Here is a 26040-nt window from a genome sequence, read left to right as displayed (position 1 = left end):
TTTTTGTATTTCTTTTTAATTTCAGTTTACAGTGGGCTTCTTTTTCCTGACTTTACTTGTAAGTAACTAACTGTAATAATCTTGCAGTACTACAGTGTTTTTATATTTTACATGTGACTGTTGCATTGTGGGTCCTCATTGGTTTGGCATTTCTGATTCTACTATGTTTGGTCCTTTTCACACCAGTGACAGTAAACATAACCCTTAAATTATAATACAGTGTCAGTGTAAGGCTTCTCTCTGATCTGATATTGATAACAGCTTGCTATTACACTTCCTTGCAGTCATTATAATATTTAACAACTTACTTCCCCATTTAGTAGAATAGTTTTGATATTGATATATTAGGGGCCTTAACATCATATATATTTATTTATTCTAAAATATATATTTTTTTGCTCATTGGCAGGATTGATATGTGCAGAATTAAAGCTATGTGGACTTGAATATGACAAATATGCAACAGCTCCCAGTGGTAACTTTCAATGGTGTTATTGTTTCCACAATGCAGTGGAAATTGCAGAGCACTGACTCGGAGTGTTAAGTGGCCGACCTCAGTGCTGTAGCCTTTCTTCAGATGCCTGTGTTATTTGTGTGCCAGGCTGTTGCATGTCTTCAGCGCTCAGACTTTGGTAGAGGCAGCGCTCGGCGTGTGAAGAATGGTGGGAAATGCAAGCCCCCCACTCCCCCTGCAGTGCACCTTTCTTTAGGATGCTTCTTTAGTACTCTCAATGTGTAGTCTTGACATCATGGGAAAAAGAGCTACTGAAACCACAGTGGGAACAAACAGCACGTGCATCATATTTCTGTGATGCCTGGATCCACACAGTGGTATGATAAGCTAGGAAAGGAGTTCTGTTTAAAAGGTTAGAGTAGTATTTTATGTTTTAATAAACCAAATTGTGCCAGTTTTGGAATCAGCGAGTTTTAGTCTACATTTTAGATAATAAAGGGGAAACTGTTATTATGTTGCCAGTGTCTGAAGCATAAAAACATACGAGAAATCAGACAGATTTGTTGCCAAGCATGTGGCGTTCTATTCACATATAGGAAAAAAAAGGTGTTTCTTATTTTTGTTTATTACAGTGTCATTTGAGCAATAGCGCTAATTTCAGATTCACAGAGTGCGTCGCATGATCGGAGGGTGACAGGTTTTAACCGGCGTGCCTCGAGCAGAAGATAAGTGAGGAGGGGAAAGAGCAAGTGCTTTATAGGGGGAGAGGGAGGGTAGGAGGGAGTGAGGACAAGCGGGTAGGAGGCTTGGAGAGGGAGAGAGAAAGCGAGAGAGAGAGCGGGTGGGCGCTGTGAAATCCGTTAACAGGGGAGCTCTGTGCATTTGTTAGACGTCTTGGCTGCTTGCCCAACTTGGCTCATTGTAATCAAGGCATGATCGTCGACTCCAGCCAGCCCTCTCTGCCGCCACGGCTGCCTTGCGCCTGGACCCAGCCCAGCTCCCAGCGCTGACATGGAAAGACCAGTGAGTGCCTTCTCTCTTCTTCCCCCTCGCTCTCCCTCTCTTTTTTTAGTATTAGGTTCCCCCTCGTTTCCTCTTCTGCTCTGTCGCAGTTTCAGCTGTGTCTCTGGCTCTTTCTCTCCCCTGCTGTCGCTCCCGTAGGTGGCAGGATCGCCGGGTAGGAGGTGGGGGGGGGGGGAGCCTTGGCAGCTTTCTCCCTACAGGCTGCTTCCTCCCCCTTTTGCCCGTCTGTCCGGGCATGGATGCCATCCGCTGGCAGGGTCTGTGTGCCGTTTGATCGCGTGAGGGTGTTAGCTGTGCTGCTGCACTGTCACAGGTCTCCAGGAGCCAGAGGTTTGCCATTTCTGCAAAGATTCTCCCCACTTTTTGGTTCGTTGAAGCGGGCGTTTGCTTCACTCTCCGCCATTGGCCTCCCTGAGAATCGGAGTCGACGGCGAGTTTCTCTGTTGCGCCTATTCTTGGTGGTATGTCCTCATGGTCTGTTGTGTTTGGGTACCCTGACAACTAGAAGCAGTGAGGTAACCACTTTCCAGCCTGTTCGCCCCTTTGAAGGACCCCAAACTTTTTTCACAACCGCTGAGCTTTTTGCAGGTTCCCAGACGATTTCAGGATATGTAGTTGCCGTCATTTTGCAAAAAGTCTGACCGATTTGAGAGCTCAGTGTGAATTCAACTATTCAGCATCCCAGTGGCAGCCATTCCTTGCAGTGATGGGAAAAAAAAACATGAATAGATTCCTTGCGGTCCTCACAGTGAGTCATCATTATGTGCTAGAAACCTTGACTTGTATGTCGTCAGTGAAGCAGCAGTGGAGGATGACTGACTCACTTTGGCACATCTACTTCCTATGAGTGTCAGGATGGTCTGACCCCTCAGAGTCACTTATGCAGAGAGTGGAGAATAGGACACTTCAAAATGAATTATGTTTTCCTCACAGATGCAAACAAGCAGAAGTGGCAAATTCTCTATTTGCCGGCGTTACTGTCACTTCTCCAGAGCTGTGAATAACAACAGATGATGCCGACAGTGATTCAAAGAGGGAGACACATAGCTGATTGATTTGACAGTGAATGTTGTTCATTCAGATTTAATCCCGTACTGCTGTTTATGTTTGAATTCTTTCTAAGAAGAAAAATGGTGTTGGCTTGCTATAAGAGAAGAAGTACTGATAATTGAAATAGTCTTGAAATGACAAGTCTCCTCTATTTTTAAAAATAGCTTTGGCACATATTCTATTCTATTCTATTCTATTCTGTATTTGTGTATCACATCAGCCACACTCAAACTTGTGCAGGACTTTATTGTGTCTTTTATTTTAAATTAAGCCATGGTTTACAAAATCAACACAATGTTGTGCTACATAAGAGTTTAAGCAAGCAATTGTAACAACAAACTCATATTTGTGACCTACATTTAGGTCATAAATAAGTGGATTATTTGGATCCTTTTCTCACAGACTTCTATATAATTTGCCTGATTTTGGAATCGTCCCCCCAGTGGCGATGAGAAAGATTGCACTTTGCTTTTATCAGATTCTGAGGCTATATCCTCGAATTACTGTTTGCTTTAAAGAAGGTAGCATAGCCTCTTTTAGCCGCTGGGCTCCAGAGGAGTGCTCCTGTTTCACCAGTTTTCTGAGCCACACTTTGGACCCGGGAGTAAGGGAGGGAGGGAACAGGAGGCTAAGCTGCTGCAGGTTAAAGGAAATTAGCTCTTTTTCATGCAGAAATCTGATGCTTCACTGTCCCTGCTCTGTGAACATCTGTGCACATTTAAGAGTCCTTTAACTTAATGCCTGCCCTTGCTTTTACAGTTACAGTTGGTATAATATGATAAAGTGAGGTTCTCTCTGAAGGAAGCAGGCTGTATGAGAGCACATGGAGCACATTTTCAGTATGGAGCCTCTATTTGTGCCCTGCTGATTGCATTGGGATATTTAAATTTGGTCTGCATATGCATTCAGCTCGTGTAACTGAGCTTCATGATGAATGCTCCATCTGTGGTGGGTGTGAGGATCTATCAGTGTTATTAGTGTGCACACTGCTGCACACTGATGTACACAGGTGCCTTTTTAAAATAATTGTCAGTCCAGCTGATCAGCTGATGGTTACTTCACCTGTCAGCCTTGGTTTCTCCTCTGCTTGTAAGCAGGTTTTATATTGTTGCAGTTGCTTATTTAAATGTCATTGTAATTATGGTCAAACTCACAATATATACAGAAATACAAGAATAGAGCTGAGTGCTGAATGTAGGCATTTTGTTCTTTATTGATAAATGTGTCTAGAAAAATAATATCAAATTCTTTACACTGCTAAAGCAGGTGTGTATGGTTTGGTTTGTAATCTTATTTGCTCATTGCTTAGTATAGATCAGTTGTAACAAAAGTTTTTCATTTCTAGACTATTGTTTGCGGTGCAAATTAAATTTGTTAAGTAATGAAAGTGTTTCACACACACAAAAAAACAGCTTGTTAGAAACATTGATGATTCTCCAGGGCTCTGCAGTAAAGTGGTCCAAGTGCTAAAAGGCATGTAGGCAGTTAAAATAGAGTCAAGAGGGTTTATGGAGGTCTCAATGGAGTCCTTTGAAACTTGTACGACAGTATTTCAGTTAGACATTGCTACAACACCTTGGTTCTTTTACTTTTCAGCCATTCTGTGGTAGATTTGCTGCTGTCTTGTTGCATGAGCTTTATAGCTTTATCTATCAGACAGATGACCTCACATTTGACTCTAGAATTTCTTGGTATATAGAGGAGCTCGTGGACTTCAAGGTGTCCAGGTTTTATAGCTGAAAAACAGGCCGAAGACATCAGCCCTCCACCACCGTACTTGACAGTTGCCATGAGGTCCTGGTGTGCTGGTACGTGCAGTTTTGTATTATGGCCAAACATCTCCACACTAATCTTCCCTGTCCAAAATACATTGTTTCAGAGGTCTTGTGGTTTGTTCAGATGTAGCTTTGCAAAGCTAAGCTTTGCTGCCATGTTCTTTTAGAGAAAAGATGGCTTTCTCCTCTGTACTGTCACAAACTTTAACTTTTAACATGTTAACTGAGGCCTGGTATTTTTTCTGAGCATTGTATAGTTTGATCTTGAGGTGATCCATACCAGCTAACGGCCAAAAACCCTCTGCTTCTATAGAGGTGGACACATTTGGTGATGTTCTTTTTAATCTAGTGCATTTGATTGGCAGCAGCTGGATTCTACTTGTAATTTGTGGGGAAGCAGTAAGTGTTCTTTTTCACACAGCTGTGTTTGGAAAATAAGAAACCTTTCACTGTCAAAATGACTGCAATTTGTCTCCTAGGTTCCCACACAAATGTTTAAAGAAGAAGTGATGCAACAAAGTGGTAACATTACTCCGGTCCTAAAAGAATTGTGAAACCTGTTGGATGCATGAACTTCAACATGAGACTGGGTTATTTCTGAGCTTGTGCCATATCCTGTTTGTTTTATTTCCAGTGAACAGTAGGGTTCAGATCATTTCATTCTGTTTTATTTAAATTTCACACGGCACCCCACCTGTCATGGTCTGGCTGGCAGACCGTGGGGAGATGGGGAAATAGGACCCAAACGCCGGACTCTTCAGTGCAACAGTGTTTATTTACAAGGTGGTGAAGTAAACAACGATAAATCCCCAGTTTCCCAGACTCCCGTGTAGTGTCTTCTTCCCAAAAGTCCCCGTGTAGTGCTCTCTGCCCCAGTGTCCCTGCACTCCCCGTGCTCACTGCTCCTTCTCGTCCCACACTCCTCCTGAGGGGAAAACAATAGAGGCAGCCGTTACAACTTATCCCAGCAGGCATACACTCACACTTGACTTGCTTGAAGACTGACGTGTAGTCAAACACAATAATCCAGCATCGGTGGAAGCTCCATCGCTCATCTAAATAGCTCCCCCGACGAGCCCAGATGAGGAGCAGGTGTGCGGCCAGGACTTCGGGTGTGGCCAGCCCTCAAGTTAGGCCACGCCCCCAGGGCTGAAGGTGCCTGTAACTTGGCCACAGCAGAAAGGCAAAACACACACATACCTGCCTACATACAGATGTGCACAGGGGCAGTGCAGACAACACACCAAATAATAATAATAATAATAATAATAATACTAACAACAACAACAACAGTCATCGTCCCCACTGCCCACGGACCCCGAGTCCCCAGAGCCGGGTCTGTGACACCACCTGTGAGAAAACCAGGTTTAATGAAGCCATAGAAGCCTCAAAATAAGATCAATCGGATGAAATGTAAATGTTTTTATTTTTCTAATGAATACCTATAAATGTCTCATCCCAGACCTCCAGTGACATGATGCCTAAGAGGGATCATGAGAAGGACCTGGAGCTGGACAAGAAGATTGAGGCTCTCCGCAGGAAGAATGAAGCTCTCATGAAGAGGTACAAGGTGAGAAAAAGTCTTCACATATAGAAAAGCTTCTGAGGTCTCATGTGTGGAGCTTGCAACTCTTTCAGGTTTCCTAATTACTTTATTGTTTGTAGGAGGTAGAGGAGGACAGGAAAAGAGCAGAAGAGGAAGGAATGGCACTGCAGAGCCGGAAGGGCAAAGCCGACGATCTTACCATCACAATCAGCAAGTCCACTAGTGTGAGTGTCAGCAAAAATAATGATAATAATAATTTTATCTTTAATTCAAAATCCCAACACGTCTCAGTTTTACTACCTGAATAAGAAATGCTGCTCTATTTAATAAAGGAAATCTATCAGCTTGACTCTTTGGGCTTAAATTATAAAAAATACATGAAATAAGTTAAACTACAGAAAACGTTCTGGTACATCATTCCTCAAGTGGAAAGTTTTGTTAATGTGCAAAAAAAGAAAAAAACAGGAATTTCTGTTATTTAAATGTTTATTTATTACTTTGGTGTTGTATGAAAGACTGTGGGGGAGGTCTCCATCAGTAGGAAATGCTGTACAATTTATGAGAATACAATTAAAAGGAAAATATTTTCACATTTTTCACATTTTTCAAAGATGTCCAGTGGGCCGGTTTGGAGTCTCTGCCCCCCCCGGCCTTATATTCGACACCCCTGGTTTTTAAAAAAAGCTACATTAACTAATATCCCACAGTGTTGTCTTTGCATTTGATAGAACCCATCTGTTCTATCAAATGCTGTTAACTACATCAATATTTCATATATTTCATAGACTGTCCTTTTCTTTGATTGGAAGCAGGATAGTCGTGTGGTGGTGACAAAGCCATTCAGTGGCGGTTCACCAGCTGGGAAGGGACAGCAGGAAGCCGGACCTGACAGAGGGGGAGAGGCTCCTCCACAGACTGCTGGCCGAGGACACAGGAAGCAACTAACGGTCACCATGGCTGGCAAAAAGGTAAATTAACTACAAGGAAAAAGTGACGAGGACCCAGTACAGGAGAGCCAAAACCCCATTAGCTTAAAGTCTAGTTATATTGTAACAAGGAAGAATGTCACAAAACGTTTTTATAAAGATCTGTAATTTAAGAATTACAAATATTGCTGGTAGTTTTTTTTTTCTTTTCCATGAGCTCTTCTTGCATAGGCAAGAATGTGCATCCAAAAGAGTGTTGGCGCATTTAAAAGACTCTACTCTGTAAACCATGGGATGGCTGTGTGGGAAAATCTCAATGGACTTATTGAACAATGAGGTGGAACCATTTCATAGCAGGATGAAATAGATCTCTTAGAACAACTTTCTAAAGATGTCCCTTAGAAGTCTTGGAGCCACAGCAAATCAAAATATAACACAACAAAGCAACTGGATCTCCATACATCCATCCATACATCCAATCCAATCCAACTTTATTTATATAGCACTTTAAAAACAACAAAGTTGACCAAAGTGCTTTCCAATAATAAAACAGAGATAGCAGTTAAAAACCATACATTAAGCATACAATGAAATCAATAAACAAAATAAATATATAATCGAAAAAGATAAAAATAAATCAGTGTATATATTAAATATCAAAACATGAGTAGAATAAACAATAAGATATACAATGAATAAGATTAACAAAGTAAAAAGATTAAGAATGACCAACAGCTGACTAAAAACTGACTACAAACTGACTCTGATAATACTCCTAGAAAGCCTTTGAAAAAAAGTGTGTTTTTAAAAGTGATTTAAACATTTCAAGTGTTGAGGCCAGCCTAATATGGAGGGGCAGTTTGTTCCATAGTTTGGGGGCCACAACAGCGAAAGCTCGGTCCCCTCTGTGTTTCAGTCTCGACATGGGGACAGCAAGGAGTGACTGGTCAGATGATCTGAGAGACCTTTGTGGAGTGTATTGGTGTAAAAGGTCTGACAGGTAAGAAGGAGCCAGGCCATTTAAGACTATAAAAGCAAGCAATAAAATTTTAAAATGAATTCTAAAATGGACAGGCAACCAGTGTAAGGAGGCAAGAACAGGGGTAATGTGCTCATGTTTGCGTGTCCCTGTCAACAGGCGAGCAGCAGCATTCTGGACCATTTGCAAGCATGATAGTGAAGCCTGATCAATACCAATATAAAGTCCATTACAATAATCAAGGCGAGTGGTCACAAATGCGTGCAAAACTCTCTCCAAGTCACAAAAAGAAATAAAAGGTTTTACTTTAGAGAGCTGCCTCAACTGAAAAAAGCTTTTTCTCACCACTTTATTTACTTGTTTGTCCATTTTAAGAGCTGTGTCAAATTTTGCTCCAAGGTTGGTGACAATTGGTTTGACACACGATGTAAGAGGACGCAAGTCAGATGGAGGGACACCAGGTCCATTCGGCCCAAATATAATGACTTCAGTCTTCTTTTCATTAAAGTTTAAAAAATTCAGAGCCAGCCATGCTCTGATATCCTTAAGACATTCTAAAATAGGCCTGAGGGGGTTAAGGTCATTGTGTTTCAGCGGTAGATAAATTTGACAATCATCTGCATAAAAATGAAATGAGACTTTATGTTTTTTAATAATATGGCCAAGGGGAAGTAAATAAAGACTAAAAAGAAGGGGCCCAAGGATGGATCCTTGAGGTACACCACATGGGAGGGGGGCGGAAGATGAATGAAATTTACCAAGTGAGACAGAAAAACTTCTATCAGAGAGGTATGACTTAAACCACTCCAAGGCAGTGCCTCTAATTCCAACATGATGTTCTAGACGATAAATCAAAATTTTGTGATCTACTGTATCAAAAGCTGCTGTGAGATCCAAAAGCACAAGTAAGACAGACTTCCCAGAGTCAGCAGTTAGTAAGATATCATTAAAAACTCTCAAAAGTGCAGTCTCTGTGCTGTGAAGTGCTTTAAAACCAGATTGAAATACCTCAAAAATGTTTTGACTCTCTAAAAAAGTCTGCAGCTGTGAGCACACTTCTTTTTCTAAAATTTTAGAAACAAAAGGAAGCTTTGAAATAGGTCTGAAATTACTCAACAAAGAGGCATCCAAGCCAGGGCGTTTCAGCAGAGGCTGCTGTTTATAAGCCTTTGAATATAAGGTCCAATAGTGCCCCAAACTTCTTTAAAAAAGCGAGGGGGAAGAACATCACTGGGAGAGCCAGACTTGATTTGGGTGACAATTTTACCCAGTTTAAATAGAGACACAGGTTCAAAATGGCTAAAAATTGCTAAAGGCGTAAAAATAACAGAAGGGTCATAAGAAGGGGGTAAAATATGTGCTCTAATAGATAAAATCTTCTCCACAAAGAAATTTAAAAAAGCTTCAAAAGTTTCAGCAGAAGCTTCTGTACAGTTGGATTGGGGAGGGCTATGAACAGAGCTTAAAATACTAAATAAGACACGGGGCTTATGGCAGTTGTCATTAATAACACCTGCAAAATAGGCGGATTTCTGGTTCTTGACAATTTTCTGATATCTATGCCAGCGATCTCTTAAGATATCATAAGACACTTGTAGCTTGTCTTTTTCCCATTTGCGTTCTGCTTTTCTGCACTCTCTTCGAGCAGCCCGAGTGATGTCGTTCAGCCACGGCTCAGACTTCAATTTAGGCCGCCTGACCTTCAGAGGAGCAACAGTATCCAGAATGATTTGACAAGTAGATAAGAATTTTGCAGTCAGCACCTCAGTGTCGGCACAGACTGAGAGCTCTGAGTCAACATTAAAGGCCTTATTAAAGGCGGTAGAAAACTGGACGGCACTTGATGGTTTAAACATGCGAGAAGCAGTAGGAGGGCCACAGGTAGTGATATTACAGGGAAGAGAAGTTTCAAACAATACAGGCATATGATCAGAAAAGACGACATCATAAATTTGAAGATTATAAACAGGTAAACCATAAGACAAAACATCCAGAGTGTGTCCATATTTATGAGTGGGACCAGTGACAGACTGCAAAACATTAAAAGCATCAAGTAGGTTTAAAAAGTCCTTTGCCAATGGTTTAGTAGGACAACACACATGAATATTCATATCACCCAAGATTAAAACCTTGTCGTACTTTGGCATTATTTCAGCCAAGAACTCAGAGAAGTCATTAACAAAGTTCCTATTATATTTTGGTGGACGGTAGATCACCGCACAAAGAACAGGATGACTGCTACCAAGCTCAAACATATTCAGTTCAAAACTGGAGAAAGTGACAGGTGACAGCTGGCGACAGTGAAAAGTAGATTTATAAACTGTGGCCACTCCTCCACCTCGGCCCGTAGTCCTTGGTGAGTTAAAATACGAACAATTTAGCGGTAATAGTTCTGAGAAAGAGCTTATCTCACCGTCACTTAGCCAGGTTTCTGTCACACAGAGGAAATCCAGATTATGAGAGGTGAAGAAATCCTTCAATATGAACGTTTTATTTGCTAGCGACCTAGCGTTAACAAGGGCAAACCTGGTAGGGTCCGTCAGACCGGTGACAGCCATCCAGGGAACCTGTTTCAGTTGCCGAAGATTCCGCGGATTCGCTCCACTGCAGCGAAGATGAGGTAAGAGAAGGCGGGGATGCTGGATCTCTTCAGCCAAGCCGACAACAGGTACCAGCCAGGTGCCAATAGGTTCCAGGAAGCGACAGGAGACAAAACGCCAGTGCAAAAGTCTGAATTCAGTCAGAGTGCATTCGGAAACTAATCTGTTACTGCCAGATGAAAGAGCCAAATATGATTTCAGTTTCACGAGTAGCCTGCTGCGTTTTCCCCGACGTTTAAAGCGCTTCCTCTTATGAGATGTGGTAGGGGTGTAATCCAGGTGATGCGGTACTCCAGATAGTAGCGGAGGTGGAAAAAAGTCCTGTCCATCAGCGTTAGTCCTTCCCAAATTCTCTGTGGCAAGTCGAATATTTAACAGAGCTTCACGATCGTAGGTCAATAGAGAGTCAGCGTTGTTCAATAAAAGTGACAAAAACAATAGAAACACGCAGAGCAAAAGTGGATCCGACAACCGTGGACGGCAAGCCATGCACACCGGCGCCATCTTACACGCCATCTTACCGTCATCTAATTTATAACCATCCATCCATACATCCATCCATCCATCCATACATCCATCCATACATCCATACTAGGGGTGCAACGATACACAAAATTCACGGTTCGGTTCGATACTTTGGTGTCACGGTTCGATATTTTTTCGATACAAAAAAATGTTCATGCTTTTTTAATTTGTCATTTATTAAAATTATAAATATATATTTTAACTCAAAAGTACAGTTTTTAAATTTAATGTTGCTGAAACAACAAAGTAATAAAAAAAAAAAATCTATCTGATCGAGAAATCACTCATCTTTGGAAAAGAGAGTTTGTTACAGAGAAATGTCTCTTTCAAAATAAAAGCTCTACTATACGCTTCTTCTGGGTTATATTCTCAGCAGCATATTAAACATATCAGGTCCCCATAAGGAGAATCCTGTGCTAACGGCTGTCTAAATGACTCGGGTAAAGTTTGTAGCATGCTGCTTGTTGTTTTTGTCTGCTTCCACTTGTCTTTGCACTAGGATGCTGTCGGAGTAAATGTGCAGTCATATTCGTTGTGTTCCAACTAGTGCTGTCAGCGTTAATCTGAAATGACGTTAACGCCACAACACGGCAAATCTCCGTTAACGAGCTACCGCGAATCGCCCCGTGCGTGGGGCTGGACGGCCAACACGTTAACGAGCTAACTGCGCTAACACACTAGCTCCCACCCATGTAATTGAGCATTGCGTGGCACATCCAACATACTGTTTTACTTTAGTCCATGACGCGCTTACCTTCAGGGTCATACGTCACATGAAGACCAAAATAATTCCAAACGCCAGATCTGAATGAGGGTGGGGGAGGTTAATTAAATAGATTCAACATCTTTCTTCAACAGAACTGCAGACTGCACAGATGGTATCTTCCCAAAGGAAAAAGTAGTATAGGGTATATTAGACTTAACAGTTACTATATACAGTAATGGACTTCTATACATTTTACATCAGATTAAAACTTTGGGTATAAGATTCAGATAACTATTTATTAAAAGCTCGACATTTTAAATGAGAGTAAGAAAGAAAAGTATGTCTTTGTGCCCCCTTTCCTGTTCATGCCCTATCGGCCCCCCTGGCTAAACTTTGCTAGATCCGCCCCTGCACAGTTACCAGCAGTCAGCTGTAGAAAAAGATCCTGGTGTAGAAAGTAATATTAAATACATTCTAACAACAGCTTATCAAGCTTAAACGTGCTGCTGTTGTTCAGCTGCTGGTTTCCTCTTTCTGGTGCAAAGTGGGGCAAAAACAAACAAGAGAGACGGACTCGCGACAGAAAAGCCGATCAGCTGATCATTGATCAGTTTGATGATTGAAGTAGCAGCAGGAGAGAGAGAGAGAGAGAGAGAGAGGCAGTCGCTCCATATATTGGTTGTTAAGCTTAACATGGGAATGCTTTACAAACATTCAGAGATGAACTTACACACTTGCCTTACTTCTCTCTGGGATCACTTCCTCGGAGATGAAATGCTGGTTTGGTAGCGAGGCTACAAATACACACAGCCGCTCTATCAGGTGGCCACACTGCTCCTACGTGCTACGGTTATGAGCCGAGTTACGCCGTGTCGCAAGTTTTGTGAGGTGCTTTTTTGATATTTAATGGATCGGATTACATTTTTTATTTCTTTCCGATATCCGATCCAGTAATTTACGTCAGTATCGGACCGACACCGATACGTAATATCGGATCGGTCCATCTCTAGTATAAAATAAGACATGCTGATTGGGTCATCCATTGGCTAATTAGGGCTAAAGTACAGCTGAGACTTATAGTTAGTTTTCAATGAGATAAAAGGTAGTGATGGTGCTAAAGTTGGGGACATCACAAAAATGAGTCAAATTTTTAAAGCGTATGAATGACTTCACCAAACCCACAAACTAGTGTCTAAGTACTTGTAACTGAGAATCCTTAAATGAATGTTTCAAATTGTAGTGCAGAGCACATACTGACACTTATGTAATGCTAATAATATGAGTAACTGACTCTCCAGGGTAAGAGGGTGGTGAGTGAGAGGCCTGAGAAGAGGCCGGGCCCTGTGGACGTCAAGAGCCCCGCCGATGATGGACAGGCGAGGCGTGTGGAGTCAGCGGGGAGGGCGAAGCAGCCATCTCACATGACCAAGAAAGACTCAGCACCACAGGTCCGACTCACGCACACCGAACACTCCTGCCTGCTTCCACTCTCACACCCTCCCCCCTCCCTTTGTTTATTCTCACATGCTGCACCGACGTGTTTTACATAGATATGAGACATGTTGTCTGGCCCATCCCCTCCATCCCTGTGATGGAGCATAATGGTTTGTTGACAGGAGGTGGACCGGGGCTGTGACTGACTGGTGTGAGATTAGGAAAGGAGAGGGTGGCTAATAGAGCTGTGGGTTGAACAGATGCTCTGCATAACTAAGTTTTCAACCTTTTTGAGCTGTTTTTACACACACGCTGCAGCTCTGATCTTCTCTAGATATCACTCGACAAAGGTAGGTGTGAAAAATTCAATTCAGGCAACTTCCTCGAGTAAACCGCATGAAGAATTTCCTGTCATCTCCTGCTGTGTGTTTCACGTGTGAAAGGGAAACTGAGGAATATACCTTGACCTGAATCTCCCAAAATCATCCACAGTTAACTAGTTACTCCGGTTTGCTTGAGATGCCATATTTAATGCAGGCAGGGACTCGTGTGCCCCTGCCATCGTCTGTGAAATACAAAACTGTCACTGACCTTAGCCCCCCCTCCCACCCCCCCAGAAAGTCTGGAACAGCTGCTCTGCCTCAGTCTGAGGCCTGACGCAGACACACACACTCACAGACTGAAATAAATAAGCTGATGCACAGGCAGCTGATCCTCGCCACTGTAAACACAGACACAATCTGGTCATAGGGTGGGGGGGGGGGGGTGGGAGGGAGGGGACATGAAAGCAGGAGTTGCAGAAGTACAGGTTCAGTCTAAAATGTGCATCTCTGCTACCGATTGGCCGATACACTAAGTGCTGCTCACTGGGCGTCTGGGTTAATGTGCACTGAATCTATGGGCTGAACACATTGTTCTTTTTGCCTTTATTTCTGGCCCACTAGGTCTGTGCCCCCCCCCCCATTTATCATGTGGACTGAATCAGCACTTGAACAGTAGCCAGGGCTCCAGTGCACCAGTCATCTGTGAATCCCAGAGACCTGGTTTACGTAACCTGTGTCATTTCACTAGGTTTATATGAAAGCAGCGGGGGAGGAAGCTGCTAAAGGGTGATACCGCAGGAGAACATACCATGGATCCATCTGGCAAGCTTTAAAAAAATATTTGCATTGGTTCACGCTGAGGTGCACATTGCTACTGCACTGCCCTGCCTCTGAAATAATTATCTGATGGGTATGGGTGTGTGTGTGTGCGACAGAGCGAGAGACACCCTGGAAATAAATAATGACTCTTTGAGAGACAGGGGTGTGGCTGTGCAGCGGTGTCTCATGCAGCCTGGAGGAACCTCATGACCAGACTGCTCACGCTCACGAGAGAGAGAGAGTGACAGGGGTAAGGAAATGCAGTCGGACGGAGAGGAACAGAGGGGAGGGTGAGAGAGACACTTGGCAACCGTGCCATCTGTTTCAATCTCCCCTCATTTCTTTTTCCTGAAACTTTAAGTGGTCCACACTCCTCTGGCACGATTGTTTCCCTATTCCCACCATCCCGAAAGGGCCGATTTGATCTAATTAACATTCAACTGCCTTCTCACTCTGAAAAGGCTCATTATGCGAAGAGACAGACCTGGCAAGGTGCCAAGAAAAAGGGAGAGGAAGATGGAGTAGTGGGATGAGAGAGAAAAGAGGTACCCGGGGGTCTTTGTGTATGTGTGAGCTATACTCTCTATGGATGTGGGCGTGTGAATGATCGTGTGGGCGTCCCAGCCCGTAGGTGTGTTACCAGCCCACTCGCTCTCCCCGGTGCCTATTGTCCCCCATCCTCCCTCAGCTGTTAGAGTGTTGCTGTTAATAGCAACATGACTCATCCTCTGTGTTCACCAGAGCGCATCATTGAAATCAGAACTACACCAGAATAGAAATTAGCACAATTCTGTACCTCTAATAAGCTGTGTTTGATTTGCAAACCGCCAGGTGGTTTCCAAGGTCAGCTACCTGCTAACTGCAGTCTGCCCCTGTGCAGAGTGGACAGAAATTACATTATAATTGAAGCTGTTGTGCCAAGTTGTGCCATTACACTTTAAGACCACTGGGTGGCAGTCTAGACCTCTCAGTCCTTCCTAATGGATGAGTCAGTGGCCTGATTGTGACAGCAGCAAAGCGATTCTTTACAACAGTGTTTAATTAGCGAGCAACAAGTTGCTGTGTCACACTTATAACTGCTAAGCTCATCTTTTAATTTCTCCTCTCTGACAGGATGAGGTCAAACAGGGGCAGAAGCACACTGAGGAGCATCACGGGGTGTCAGAGCAATGCCAGGTAAATTAAAAAAACCCTCATACACAGATGTAAACATTTAGATGCTGTGTGTCTAACCTCTCTCAGCTCAAAGGACTGCAGTTTCAGCTCATCGTGACCACGTAATTTGCTGATGATCAGTCAGTGAAAACAAGGTTTTCACCAACACTACGTTAGCATACAAAGCACAGAGAATAGCAAATGCAAATATGCGCTCTGTCCACATCACAAACACACGCAGACAGCACAACACGTTGCCATGCACGTGCCCCTTTTCCTAGCGCTTCTTCCCATCTGCCTCCCGCTGGCTTGCATGTCAGCCTTGCTGGAGTAGCTCAGAGCTGTCTCACAGATCTGGCGTGCGATAAGCAGCCTGACTGGGGAGGCAGGAAGGATTGGCTTCAAAGGCACGGCGGATTCTCCACATGACAAGTGATGCTGTTCATGCCTCTCTGGCTGCTGCAGTCCTGGCCTACACAGATTTCAAGGAAATACCATGTAGATTTTTTTTTCTCATCATGTTGTAAAGTGTGTTACACTTTTGTGTAACAAATATACCATATGGACCTAAATCAGTGCAGCTTTTGGAAGCTCAACTGTCACTGAGAGTAAGATTATGATCTCAGCAACTGGCCAGGTTCACTTTGTAATATCCAACATGCCTTCTTTGGCTCCTGGCAACATCCCGTTGAGTCCCCACAGAGGCAAAAAATTAAAAAAAAATTTAATTAGCAGCTGGGGCGGCAGCAGATCATGGCCTGTTGCAACATGTGAAAACCGTCTTCCCGTGTGACCCCTGATGTCCTCTGAGGGCCAGCGCAGAGCAAGGAGAGACGAGGTGGAAAACAGGATGAGGACAGATGCCATGTTCTCCAATAAGTGTAGGCAGGAGGGCAACATGTTTACTTTGATTTGATTGGCCCTCACCTGAGGGGAAAACATGACCTGTCATAGCTTCTTACCAGCACTGTGTTGCATCTCTTTTTCTCTCACTGTTTTAGCTGCTGCTTTGAGCTTCAATACAGATTTTTATGGTCATTCCTGGCACTCAGAAATCCAACAAATGTATTTGTTTTCTAGACATCAGCACGCTCTCTCAGAAACTGCGGGTCTTTTTCGTGACATCTCTAGTCTTGGTTTGCTTGAAGGCTTTATAACACAAGCAGCTTCTGCCCTTTCTGATGTGTTAATGGGCCTGTATCAGATCTCCTTTTACTATTAGCCAGCAATCCTCTCTGCTCTCATCACAGTAATCAATAAATAGGTTAAGAGGGGAATGGAGGAAGAGCTTCTAATTGTATTTGCTATAAACTGTACTTTTCCTGGAACACCGATCGGTATTTACCCAGGGAGGCAGTGGTTAGCACTTAAAGTTATGCAAAATACATCAACGTAGCAGAAATACACACATTTGTGGTTCCCACAGATCTGTATATGTATCCATTATTATAACTTTATACACTGAAATGCTGTCTTTTGCATGCGCATAGGATATCGAGAACCTGCAGGCCATCACAGACCTCAACGTCCCCACATCGAGAGAGGAGCAGGAGGAATATTTAAGGTGGAAGAAGGAGCGTGAGCAGATTGACAGGGAGAGGGTGGCACGCCATAAAAATGCCAAGGGCCAGTGGAGACGAGCGTGGGACATGGATAAAACTGACAATATGTAAGACTTTTTAAAGAGTTAAAGGTTTACATTCATATTCCCATTGGCTATAGTTGTTAAAGCTGAAGGACTAAAAAAGAAATAAAATAATAACATTTTAAACCAAAATATGGCAAAATGTGAAGTTAAGAGATCAGTGAAATACTGTGGAGCTGATTTTCAGACGCATCCTTGTTCTAGCACCCTTGAATTAAATGAATGGCTTGTTACCAGGCCTTTGCTAAACTTGATTGCTGAAGAAGTAATTCCACCATTTGATTCAGCTGTGCTGGAGTAGGGATGCATCTAAAAGCTGCAGGACAGTGGCTCTTGAGGACTGGAGTTGGAGACCCCTGATTTACAGGATGAGTAGCTGCATTTTGAACCGTCTGTGACTGAAAAAGACTAGAATTGGGTAATCCTATAAATGGGGAGTTACAATAATCGAAATGGGAGGTGATTGAGGCGTGGATAACTGTTTCTATATCTGTAATTCTGTGATGGTTTAAAGCTGCTGTTCACAAAACTACTTCTTTGTTTGTTAGAGGTTGAACTATCCAGGATTTTAAGTTATAGTTTAACTATAGCGCTTGATAAGCCAAATAAAGTTTTGCTGTCATTTAGTTGAAAATGTTGCCAGGACTCCAGGATTTTAGATTTTCCAAACAATTCAACTCAATTGAATTTTATTTATATAGCACCGAATCACAACAACAAAGAGAACCCCAACAGTCAGACCACCCACTGTGAGCAAATACTTGGCAACAGTGGGAAGAAAAAACTCCCTTTTAACAGGAAGAAACATTATGCTTTGTAAAGAGAGTCTAGGGGTAACATGTATAATGAAATGGAGGTCAAGTAAGCAGTATAAATTCCTTTAAAGAACAAAAAAGTCCATGTTGGGTTTGGAGGTCGAACAGTGGACTGTCACCTTTAAGAGAAGGCTTTTTCAGTACTAAGATATTTTCAGTATGCAGTAGCATACATGCTAAAAATGGTCTTATTAGCACTAAGGCCTTTTTTTTTTTTCTTCAAAAGGTTATTAGTTTTGTAGATTTCCCCTTTTCACTTTTAAATTCTTCCTTCACTGAAAGGCTCACTTCACTTAGGCAGATGAAGAGGAGAAAATAACCCCGGAGAACATTGTGCCTCTTTGTAGTTAAATTATTCAGTGAAGAATCCATTAGATGAGGTTTCTGGATGTTGTGCATGTTCTAACACATGATCGCAAGGCTGATTGTCACCAAGTCACAGGACGATGTTACACAGCTAAAACATTACCAAACAGTTACTTATGTATGCCTAATATAACTTTTTTCATGTGAAGGAGTTCATGAGCTACATTTCACACAGCGTTACAGGCTGCTGCCCGCATTGGTGGGGGAAATCACATGATAGCACCCCAAACTGACCGCGGGAAAGAAATACAACTCATTTATTGTGAACTGTTTGTTAAATTTCAAACAAACTGAGCTGTGGCTGTACAAAGACTGACCAAGTTGCAGAGTAAATTAATGTGCTGTTTAGGGAAGTATCCAAATGTAAAGGCACAAGGAAAGAGCAGCTATTTTTAGCTGGGGGGTTAGGGATGGAAATGCCTTGCCTTATTTGGCGAAGCATTAACAAGGCTCCCGAGAAAGAACAGAAGAGGAAATGTGTTTTTGATTCGACAATTTACGCGGTTTCAGAGGATGTCGAATGTAGGAATGGAATCTCTGCACAATCTTAAACTCTAGGCCCACAATGATGTTGGGTGATGTACTGAAATGTCCGTTTATGTTGCAGATGAGATGTTATAGTGCCTGAGGGGGAAAAAAGATGAATGATTTTGGAACATGATAGAGATATTAGTCACACTGGGTTTTGTTACTGTCTAAAACTAAACCTCTGCTTCTAGGTTTTCAGACAAATCCCTCTCTGACAGAGACTGGGGGCCTTCCAGCAGAGGTAAGACAAAAGACACAGACCTTACTGAGAACGTAAGGAGTAAGACGCTTCATAAGAAATCATAAAAAAGACATATCACATTGCTGCAGGAGGAAGAAATGCTAGAAGAGGACCCAGGGCAGGCAGCGATTCAAAAGGTATTCCCCACATAATTTAGTGAACAGTTAAAGCCCATAAAATACTCCTATAGTGTTTAGACTTTTAAACTTTTGGTATTTTTCTGACCTAGCTCATGACAAGCGAGGCAAAGACAAGGGAGCTAAAAACGTGCAAGTGATGAGCAGTAAAGCAAAAGGCAAAGATCGCCTGACTGGGCGGGCCAGAAGGTCAGTAACAGCTAAACACAACGGGCTGCTGGCAAAGGTGATTCAACCATCAGAGCGTTTTTCAACATAGCTTCAATTAGCGGTTACGAGAAACATCGGCATGACTAATGCAGTACGTAAAACGGATGTGGAAAGACATGTTGTTTTTCTGCACTGTGCCCTAATGTACAAATTCCCCTGGATGTCATGAGACTTGATTTAGAAGTGGTGGCAGCTGACTAAATAACCCAGAAGGTCGCATTCTGTCCCCCCCTCCACAGTTTCTCCTCTGCTGTGAAACACCACTTGATGGTGAGGAGGCCGTCTAGCCAATCTGGAGCATGCGGGCTGTTGACATCACATTTTGGGGTCGTCTCAGATTGCTCAGAACCCCATCAAGTACTAAACAAGTACCTGGTACTAAGTACTACACCTAATGAGAAAACCCTAAAAACCAAGCTGAGCCGATCTGAATAGGTGCTGGTGGAAAAGGCCATGGGTGCGCTGTAATGCAATCATAATGTCCAAAAAATCAGCAGCCACAGAGCTGAAATTGAGGCACTGTGTGGACTTGGAGTGAGAAAGATTATTTTATGTCTCTGTAAAAGTAGGTAAGGGTAAGGATTTGGTGGGGGGGCTCTGTAAAACAGCACTCGGGTGTGAGATTCCTGTTATCAGGCTGTGCTGCTGTTACAGTTGGCAACAGATTTGAGTGGCCACCAAAGCCATTTTCACACTGCAGCTCTCGATGTTTCTGGATATTATCCAAATGGAGGTGCGTGTCAGAACTTTAATGTCTGATGTAGCTGAATTAAACATGAAACAGTGTTAAACAGTCTTTAGCTCACCAGTTCCTTAGTGCAAAGTTGGTGCGATTTCCTATCGCTGATGTGAGGGGGAAAAAAGGGAAAATTTAATAATCTGCTAAATTCACAGCTAGCAAGTGGTCATCTCGTGCTCTGCTGCATGCTCTACCCAGACAGCACCCTTACCTAAAACACACAATATCCAGTACTGAGTCTACATGTGACAAAGGGCAACTGAGGACAGTGTCCCAGCCTGAGTCTCTTGACACTGTCTGGAGTTCATGCATGAAAAGCCATTACAATCACAACAACTGAGACCGGTGTGTCTGTGCCTCGGAAGGCTGAGCCCCAACCTCAAATCACAGCTCTTGCTTTCCACATGTCCTTGGACAATCACCTGATATGACTCCCAGTGGTCATCACCTTTCATGGTGTAGTCATTGGTTTTTGAGCATGTATGTGACTGAGAAGCAAATGCTGTTATAACACTGAAATGGCCTGCAGCAGTCTCGTCTGACCCATTAGGTTATACACGTGGAATCTCTGAGGGCGACCTGTAAATAGGGCTTATTGCTGCACATCCCACAGATGCTCAGTCAGACCATTTGAAGGCTAACTGAGAGCTTTGTGCTCTTTTAATGTCAAAGAAAAAAACTAGTCCTGAACTGTTTTTGCTTTGTGGTGTGACATGTTGTCCTGCTAAGGGTGAGATGCTGTGGTGCCATTGTAGAAAGCTTGTGGGGGTGTGCTTCTTCTGCGGTAATGTTTAAGTGGGCGGTATGTGTCAAAGTACCACACGAATGCCAGGACCCAAACTTTGCCAGCTGAACGTTGCATTGTGATAAAATGATCTGTGTTATTTACTCTTGTTGCTGATTGTTATATACAATATTGCAGCATGCTATAACTTGCAAAGAAAAAGAGATTCACAACACACTGCTTTTTTGTTTCTGAATACCCTTTTTTCAGATGGCAGGCAAATGATGATGGAGAGAACCTGCAGGTGAGAGGTGAAACCTCTTTTGACCCTGCTATAAAGTGAATAATAAAAGACATCCATTTAGCAAGAAACACTCCTGTTTGTCGCTTTGATCTCATCTTTTAGATGCCTGAGACGACGCTGGAGGAATTCCTTGAGGAACTTGATGCCCTCACAGACGCTAATACAGACGAGCTGAAAGATCAGGACGCAAAAACAAAGCAGTCACCGAGCCCGGATTCACTGAGCACGCCCGAGGAAGCGAGTGAATCAGCAGCCTCTGTGTCAGCTGCTATCCTTAGAGAGGACACCCCGACTCAGGAGAAGGCAGAGGCTTCGTCCTCTCGGGGTTTGGAGAAGAAAGTGCGCTTCTCTGAGGAACTCATCCAGGGGGCTCATGCAAGGCAAACCACGGGGTCTCAAGAGTCAGAATCCAGAGGTCCCAGCTCTTTGAAAGCTTCCTCACCTAAAAAGAACAAGCATGAAATGCAGAGGCCACGTCAGCCTCTTGAAAGTGCCAAGCAGGATGATGGGAGTCTTCAGGATAAAGGAGGTGGGCCAGCTGCACCTTCTTTTGCACAGCAGCAGGGATCTGAAACTGATTGCACTAAAAAGGACAGCAGCCCACCCACAGCTCCCAGCTCCCCCCCTGCTGAAAAAGCCTGCACCCCTCTACATGAGATCCAGCCTGTGGAGCTTCCCAAGTGCAACATCAGCAACACAAACACGGGTACGCCTGAACTTCAGCGAGCCTGATTTTATTTATTTATTTATTTTTCTCCAGGCTGCGTGTGTGGATGTTCCAAGTAAACTAACCGTGCTTTTGTTTTCACAGAAGAGCTGATAGACTCTGGTCTGTCTGTTCTGAGCCTGGAGTCTGGAGAAACACACCCAACACACTCCACCAGCAGTGACAAGGTCAGTGTGAGAATCAATAGATGTGCAAATGGAGGGAAGTGCAAATGGATGGGGATTTAAAAGGATGAGGAGAGCAATATATCTGCACTGCAGCTGCGTATTATCCAATTTTAATTCAGCCCTTCTGAGTCTTGATGGAGTGCAGGAGAAATAGTCTCATGAGAATGTTTTTTCATTTCATCTTCCACCTGAACAGATAATGTATGATCGTTCATACTGAGGAGGGAATGAGAAAATGCAGTAAATGTAAAATACAGAAAGTTGCAGTTGGTAATTTTTATCCTTTTCTCTCTCTCTCTCTTGTTTGTTTTTGCAGGCACGAGAACATGGGAAAATTGTTTAACTGACGTTTTCTGGATATAAACACTGAAACCAAAACACAGCATTTGGATGCATTATTTTTGCTTCAAAGTAGCTCGTTTGCAATACTGTTTATAGCTTACAGGCAAAACTGTGGGAGCTGAATTTTTGTCTCAAATGTGACACATGAATGCTGAGACACCTTTTTCCCGCTCGATTATTATTAGTATTTTTTTTTTTTAACATCAGAGCACTTTATGTGTACAAAAACATGTGTACTGACATCTCTTTCTGTATGGAAGTACGCTGCTTGAGTGCAATATCACTGAATGTTTACACATTTGTATGAAAATGTTGAGGTACATATCAGGAGGCTAGCTAATCTGTTAAATTTAGATAGCCCTTGACATTAAACCAAGCCACAGTCTAATTACTTAGTGCCTGATTCTGCCTTAGAGGTATATTTTTTAATTTATTTAGCTTATTTAGCAGGGACGATGCACAATAAATATATTGTACCGGATATAGCTAAAAGCTACTTTTCAGCTGTAGTCCCTGAGTAACTTTTCAGTAACTGAATAAAGATTGTAATATATGACGATACATAGTTGCAGACCTCCAGTAGAGTTTTTATTTCTACATTTAAAAGTAGTAGACAAATGGATATTATTAACTGCTTCCAGCATCCATAAATAGCCTTTGGGAAGTATGAAATTGGTATATTGTTAAAACGCACATTTGAACTCTAATGTCTTTGGCCAGTGACCAAGACAGTCCAAAGTTTACAAAATGTTACTACTGACATGCTGTAAATGTTTCTGCTATTAAGAGCATTGAAAGGAGCACGCCACTGATTTTTGATATCAAGACAGGAACCTGATGATGTCATACTCTGGTTAAGATTATCTGAATTTGGGGATGACAGCTTTGCAGTCATGAAACCTCACAACTCTGCCCATAAGTGGCAGAAATCTACTTGATTTAAATTTGGCCTTTTTACTTATCAAGGTCGTCTCCTTGTGCAGCTCTGAGCCACATCCACTGTGCCTGCTGTTTTTACATTGCTTTGTGGTCCGACTACTTTTCAACGGGGAAAATAGAGGAAGTATACATTTGTGTCACAGTGTGGGGGGATCAGCACTGGGGAACTGGATCTATGTCCCAGAGAGCAAAGGGCAGCCTGCAAAAGAAAAATTTACCCTGTCAGAGCCTTAAGGCAGGACATCCAGAACATGCTCGTTTCTTCTTTCTTTCACAGTCATGAGCGTTGTGCACCATGAATATGTCCCCCACGCTCAGACGATCGGCACAGAGTTCTACTGTAATATCCCGAGGCATCAGAAGTAAAACATTCAGTCCAAACCACTGGAACTTGGATCAGATGGCGCCCTGAAAATGCCTTTCTTTTTCTAAAAGCCTTAACTCAATTAAACAAGAAAAATGGAAAAAAAAAAAGCAGCCATGCTGGAGTAGCTTGCAGCGCTGCCCAAGGAGGCCATCTAGAAGAGCCAATTTCCCCGTTCTGTTTAATGCAGAACTAGGTTTAGAAAGAAATAAATGCGATCCAGTTGTAAGATGACATAACTCACTAGTGTACTCCTTTATTGTTAAAATAAAAAGCCAGCTGACGGCAAAGCATAACACGTTTGGAAACATTTGGATGTTTAAATATTGATTTATAACACTGTAGAGTAGAAACCTTGCACACTATTGTTGTGTTCCCTAAAGCACAGTTTTACAGCTGAATCCCGATGATCCGGTCTTCCTCACTCTTCTTATGTTATGTTTTGGTTTGCAGGCACTTGATTTAGGATTGTAATGTACTATGTTAGCTGATTCTAAACAAACAGTGTACAAATTCTGGTCTTTGGGCCCCTGTGAGTGGGGGAAAAATATCATTCAAGCATTTTCTGAGTTGGGTGAATTGAGAATGCCGGGATTCAGCTAAAATTCCCTTTTGTATTATTTGTTCTGTATTATGTTTGTGAAATAGAGCCTAATATCTTTCAAGCTTCCCTTGATTAATATCTTAGCCAGTTGTTGTGCCTTGCATATTGGCTTCTTCAGCTATTGAAGGTGTACTTTAATTTATGGTTTGTATATTAACTGCCTCATTTATTTTATTTATTTGCCTATCCATTTCGGACAGGAGAATGTTACCAAGTAAATCTCAAGCTGTGTTTCTCTGTGAGTCGTATTTTTTTTTCTCCTTTTTAAAATTTATTGCCAGCCTTTGATGCTATTTTGGTAAGAAGCGACAGTTATATTAAGACGCCTTAAAGGAGCTCTGTCCTCAAAGAAGTTTTTGGCTTTCGTCAATGCCACCGTGTAGTAAACAGTTATGTAACTGCAAGTGGAAAACACAGCGGACATGCTCTGAGCTGCGGTCTTGTCTGTGTCTACGGAGGTTACATAAAATCAAAAAAGCAAGAAGCGATCCACAACGTTTGAAGCCAGTCCATCCATTAAGAAAGAAGGGGCCTTATTCTGTATTATATGTGGGTAGCAATCTATCAGTAGAAGGAAACATCTGTGTGAAAAACAGGTCACTGATTCCCTTTGAAGTATTTTTTAAATCTCCCTGTGAGATTTCATGTAGTGGAAGAAACACAATCATAGAGCATTTTATATTTAAGTGTTTAGTCCTTGTTCATTCAGTTTGTTTAACATCTGCACTGTCACCTTCCTTAAATAAATGTCAAGTTTCTGAGGTGAGATGAGTTGGTTGGCGGGGAGTGTGCAAGTACCCCCCACGTGTGTTCACGCACTGTTGTAATTAGATGTGCCTGTGTATGCGTGTGTGCTGCATTTCGAGGTGTGATCCCAGCCTTTTTTGCTGCTCAGAGTACTCGCTCTAAATTGAGTCCATGTGCAACATGTCTTCATTTGCTGAACCGCTCGGAACGAAGCATATGCCACATGAATAAAGATTTTCTGTGTTTCAAAAGCTCCGGCTGGCATCGTTTTGTCACCCTGTTCACTTCACTTTACTCGTGCACCTGAGCAAACACACAGTAGTCGATGAATTTGTTGTGTGCAGGTTTTTCTTTTGTTTCGTCACTCTTAACATGTTATCGGAGGACCAGTGCGATAAAGACAGAGCACGCTGCAGCACCAACGGGCCATACAGTTTGACTTCTTGCCTACAGACTCTGCTTTCATGTTTAATTTGATTAACTTCACACGAGTTCTCTGAAGAGTTGTTGCATTAGACACAGCTTTCTCTCAGCCCTGCAGGTGGGATCCCATAGGTGCTACTGTTTTAATTATCTCCTCACAAGTCTGTCTCCATGGCAGCGTTCTACCTTTGAGGCCTTTGAGCTTGTGACCTGCTGTACACTGTTTTTACTTTTTAACACAAGAGCACAAAAAACAGTTAGCTGTAACACTTCTGGATCACTTTAATGCTATAAGCTAACTAATGGTTTGAAGGGTTTGACACAATAGCGCACCAAAGTGGGGGTGTTGATATTATGGAAATAAGTCCTGTAGGCTGTGTTAGAGGATTGAAGTGCAGTGTGGGATTATGTCAGCTGTGCACTGCAGTGGAGAGAGGCTTACTATCCTGAGGAAAATTTTTAAAAAAAGAGATCAACATTTGGTCCAAGCAGCTTTAAAGCAAGATGATGTCGAGGCCTGTCATCCTTTTTTGGTTTGCAAAAACACCCTTCTGTTTTGGTGCTTTGGTTTGGCGTTTGCCTATGAGAAAAGAGTCGCTACTCCAGGCTGTTTCATAGAGGTAAAAGCAGTACTTCTACTAGTTCTTCTGGGCAAATACAATTACACCTAAACATCAATACTACTTATCTGTCAGTCAGCAAC

The 26040-nt window shown here is 42.6% G+C and overlaps 1 protein-coding gene across 4 annotated transcripts; it reads left to right on the top strand.

Moving 5' to 3' along the window:
• The first annotated feature begins 464 nt into the window (after positions 1–464).
• On the top strand, positions 465–25165 carry LOC120740008 (coiled-coil domain-containing protein 9B). Of its 4 annotated transcripts, none has more exons than XM_040042063.1 (14): positions 465–1477; positions 5765–5872; positions 5968–6072; positions 6661–6816; positions 12883–13032; positions 15274–15336; positions 16806–16984; positions 18861–18910; positions 19000–19047; positions 19140–19236; positions 20991–21024; positions 21127–21730; positions 21836–21918; positions 22235–25165. In XM_040042063.1, the coding sequence occupies exons 1-14, from the start codon at positions 1466–1468 to the stop codon at positions 22259–22261; spliced, it is 1716 nt and encodes a 571-aa protein (XP_039897997.1). In that variant the 5' UTR covers positions 465–1465; the 3' UTR covers positions 22262–25165. The 4 variants fall into 4 exon arrangements, with proteins under 4 accessions (XP_039897997.1, XP_039897995.1, XP_039897996.1 ...); XM_040042061.1 differs by lacking the exon at positions 465–1477 and adding an exon at positions 1486–1938; XM_040042062.1 differs by lacking the exon at positions 465–1477 and adding an exon at positions 1824–2225.
• Positions 25166–26040: the final 875 nt, after the last annotated feature.

The sequence above is a fragment of the Simochromis diagramma genome, unplaced genomic scaffold (genome assembly GCF_900408965.1).
Source record: "Simochromis diagramma unplaced genomic scaffold, fSimDia1.1 OVJJ01000304.1, whole genome shotgun sequence".
Classification (NCBI taxonomy): Eukaryota; Metazoa; Chordata; class Actinopteri; order Cichliformes; family Cichlidae; genus Simochromis; species Simochromis diagramma.
This window is presented reverse-complemented; position numbering and strand designations above follow the sequence as displayed.

What these genes read in the sequence shown, in the direction of transcription:
- LOC120740008 (XM_040042061.1), top strand. Translation starts at nt 1,717, where the DNA reads ATGCCATCCGCTGGCAGGGTCTGTGTGCCGTTTGATCGCGTGAGGGTG. An exon ending in TCACCATGGCTGGCAAAAAG is followed by an intron (nt 6,817 to 12,882) that starts GTAAATTAACTA and finishes CTGACTCTCCAG; the next exon opens with GGTAAGAGGGTGGTGAGTGA. An exon ending in GGCAGGCAGCGATTCAAAAG is followed by an intron (nt 19,048 to 19,139) that starts GTATTCCCCACA and finishes TTTCTGACCTAG; the next exon opens with CTCATGACAAGCGAGGCAAA.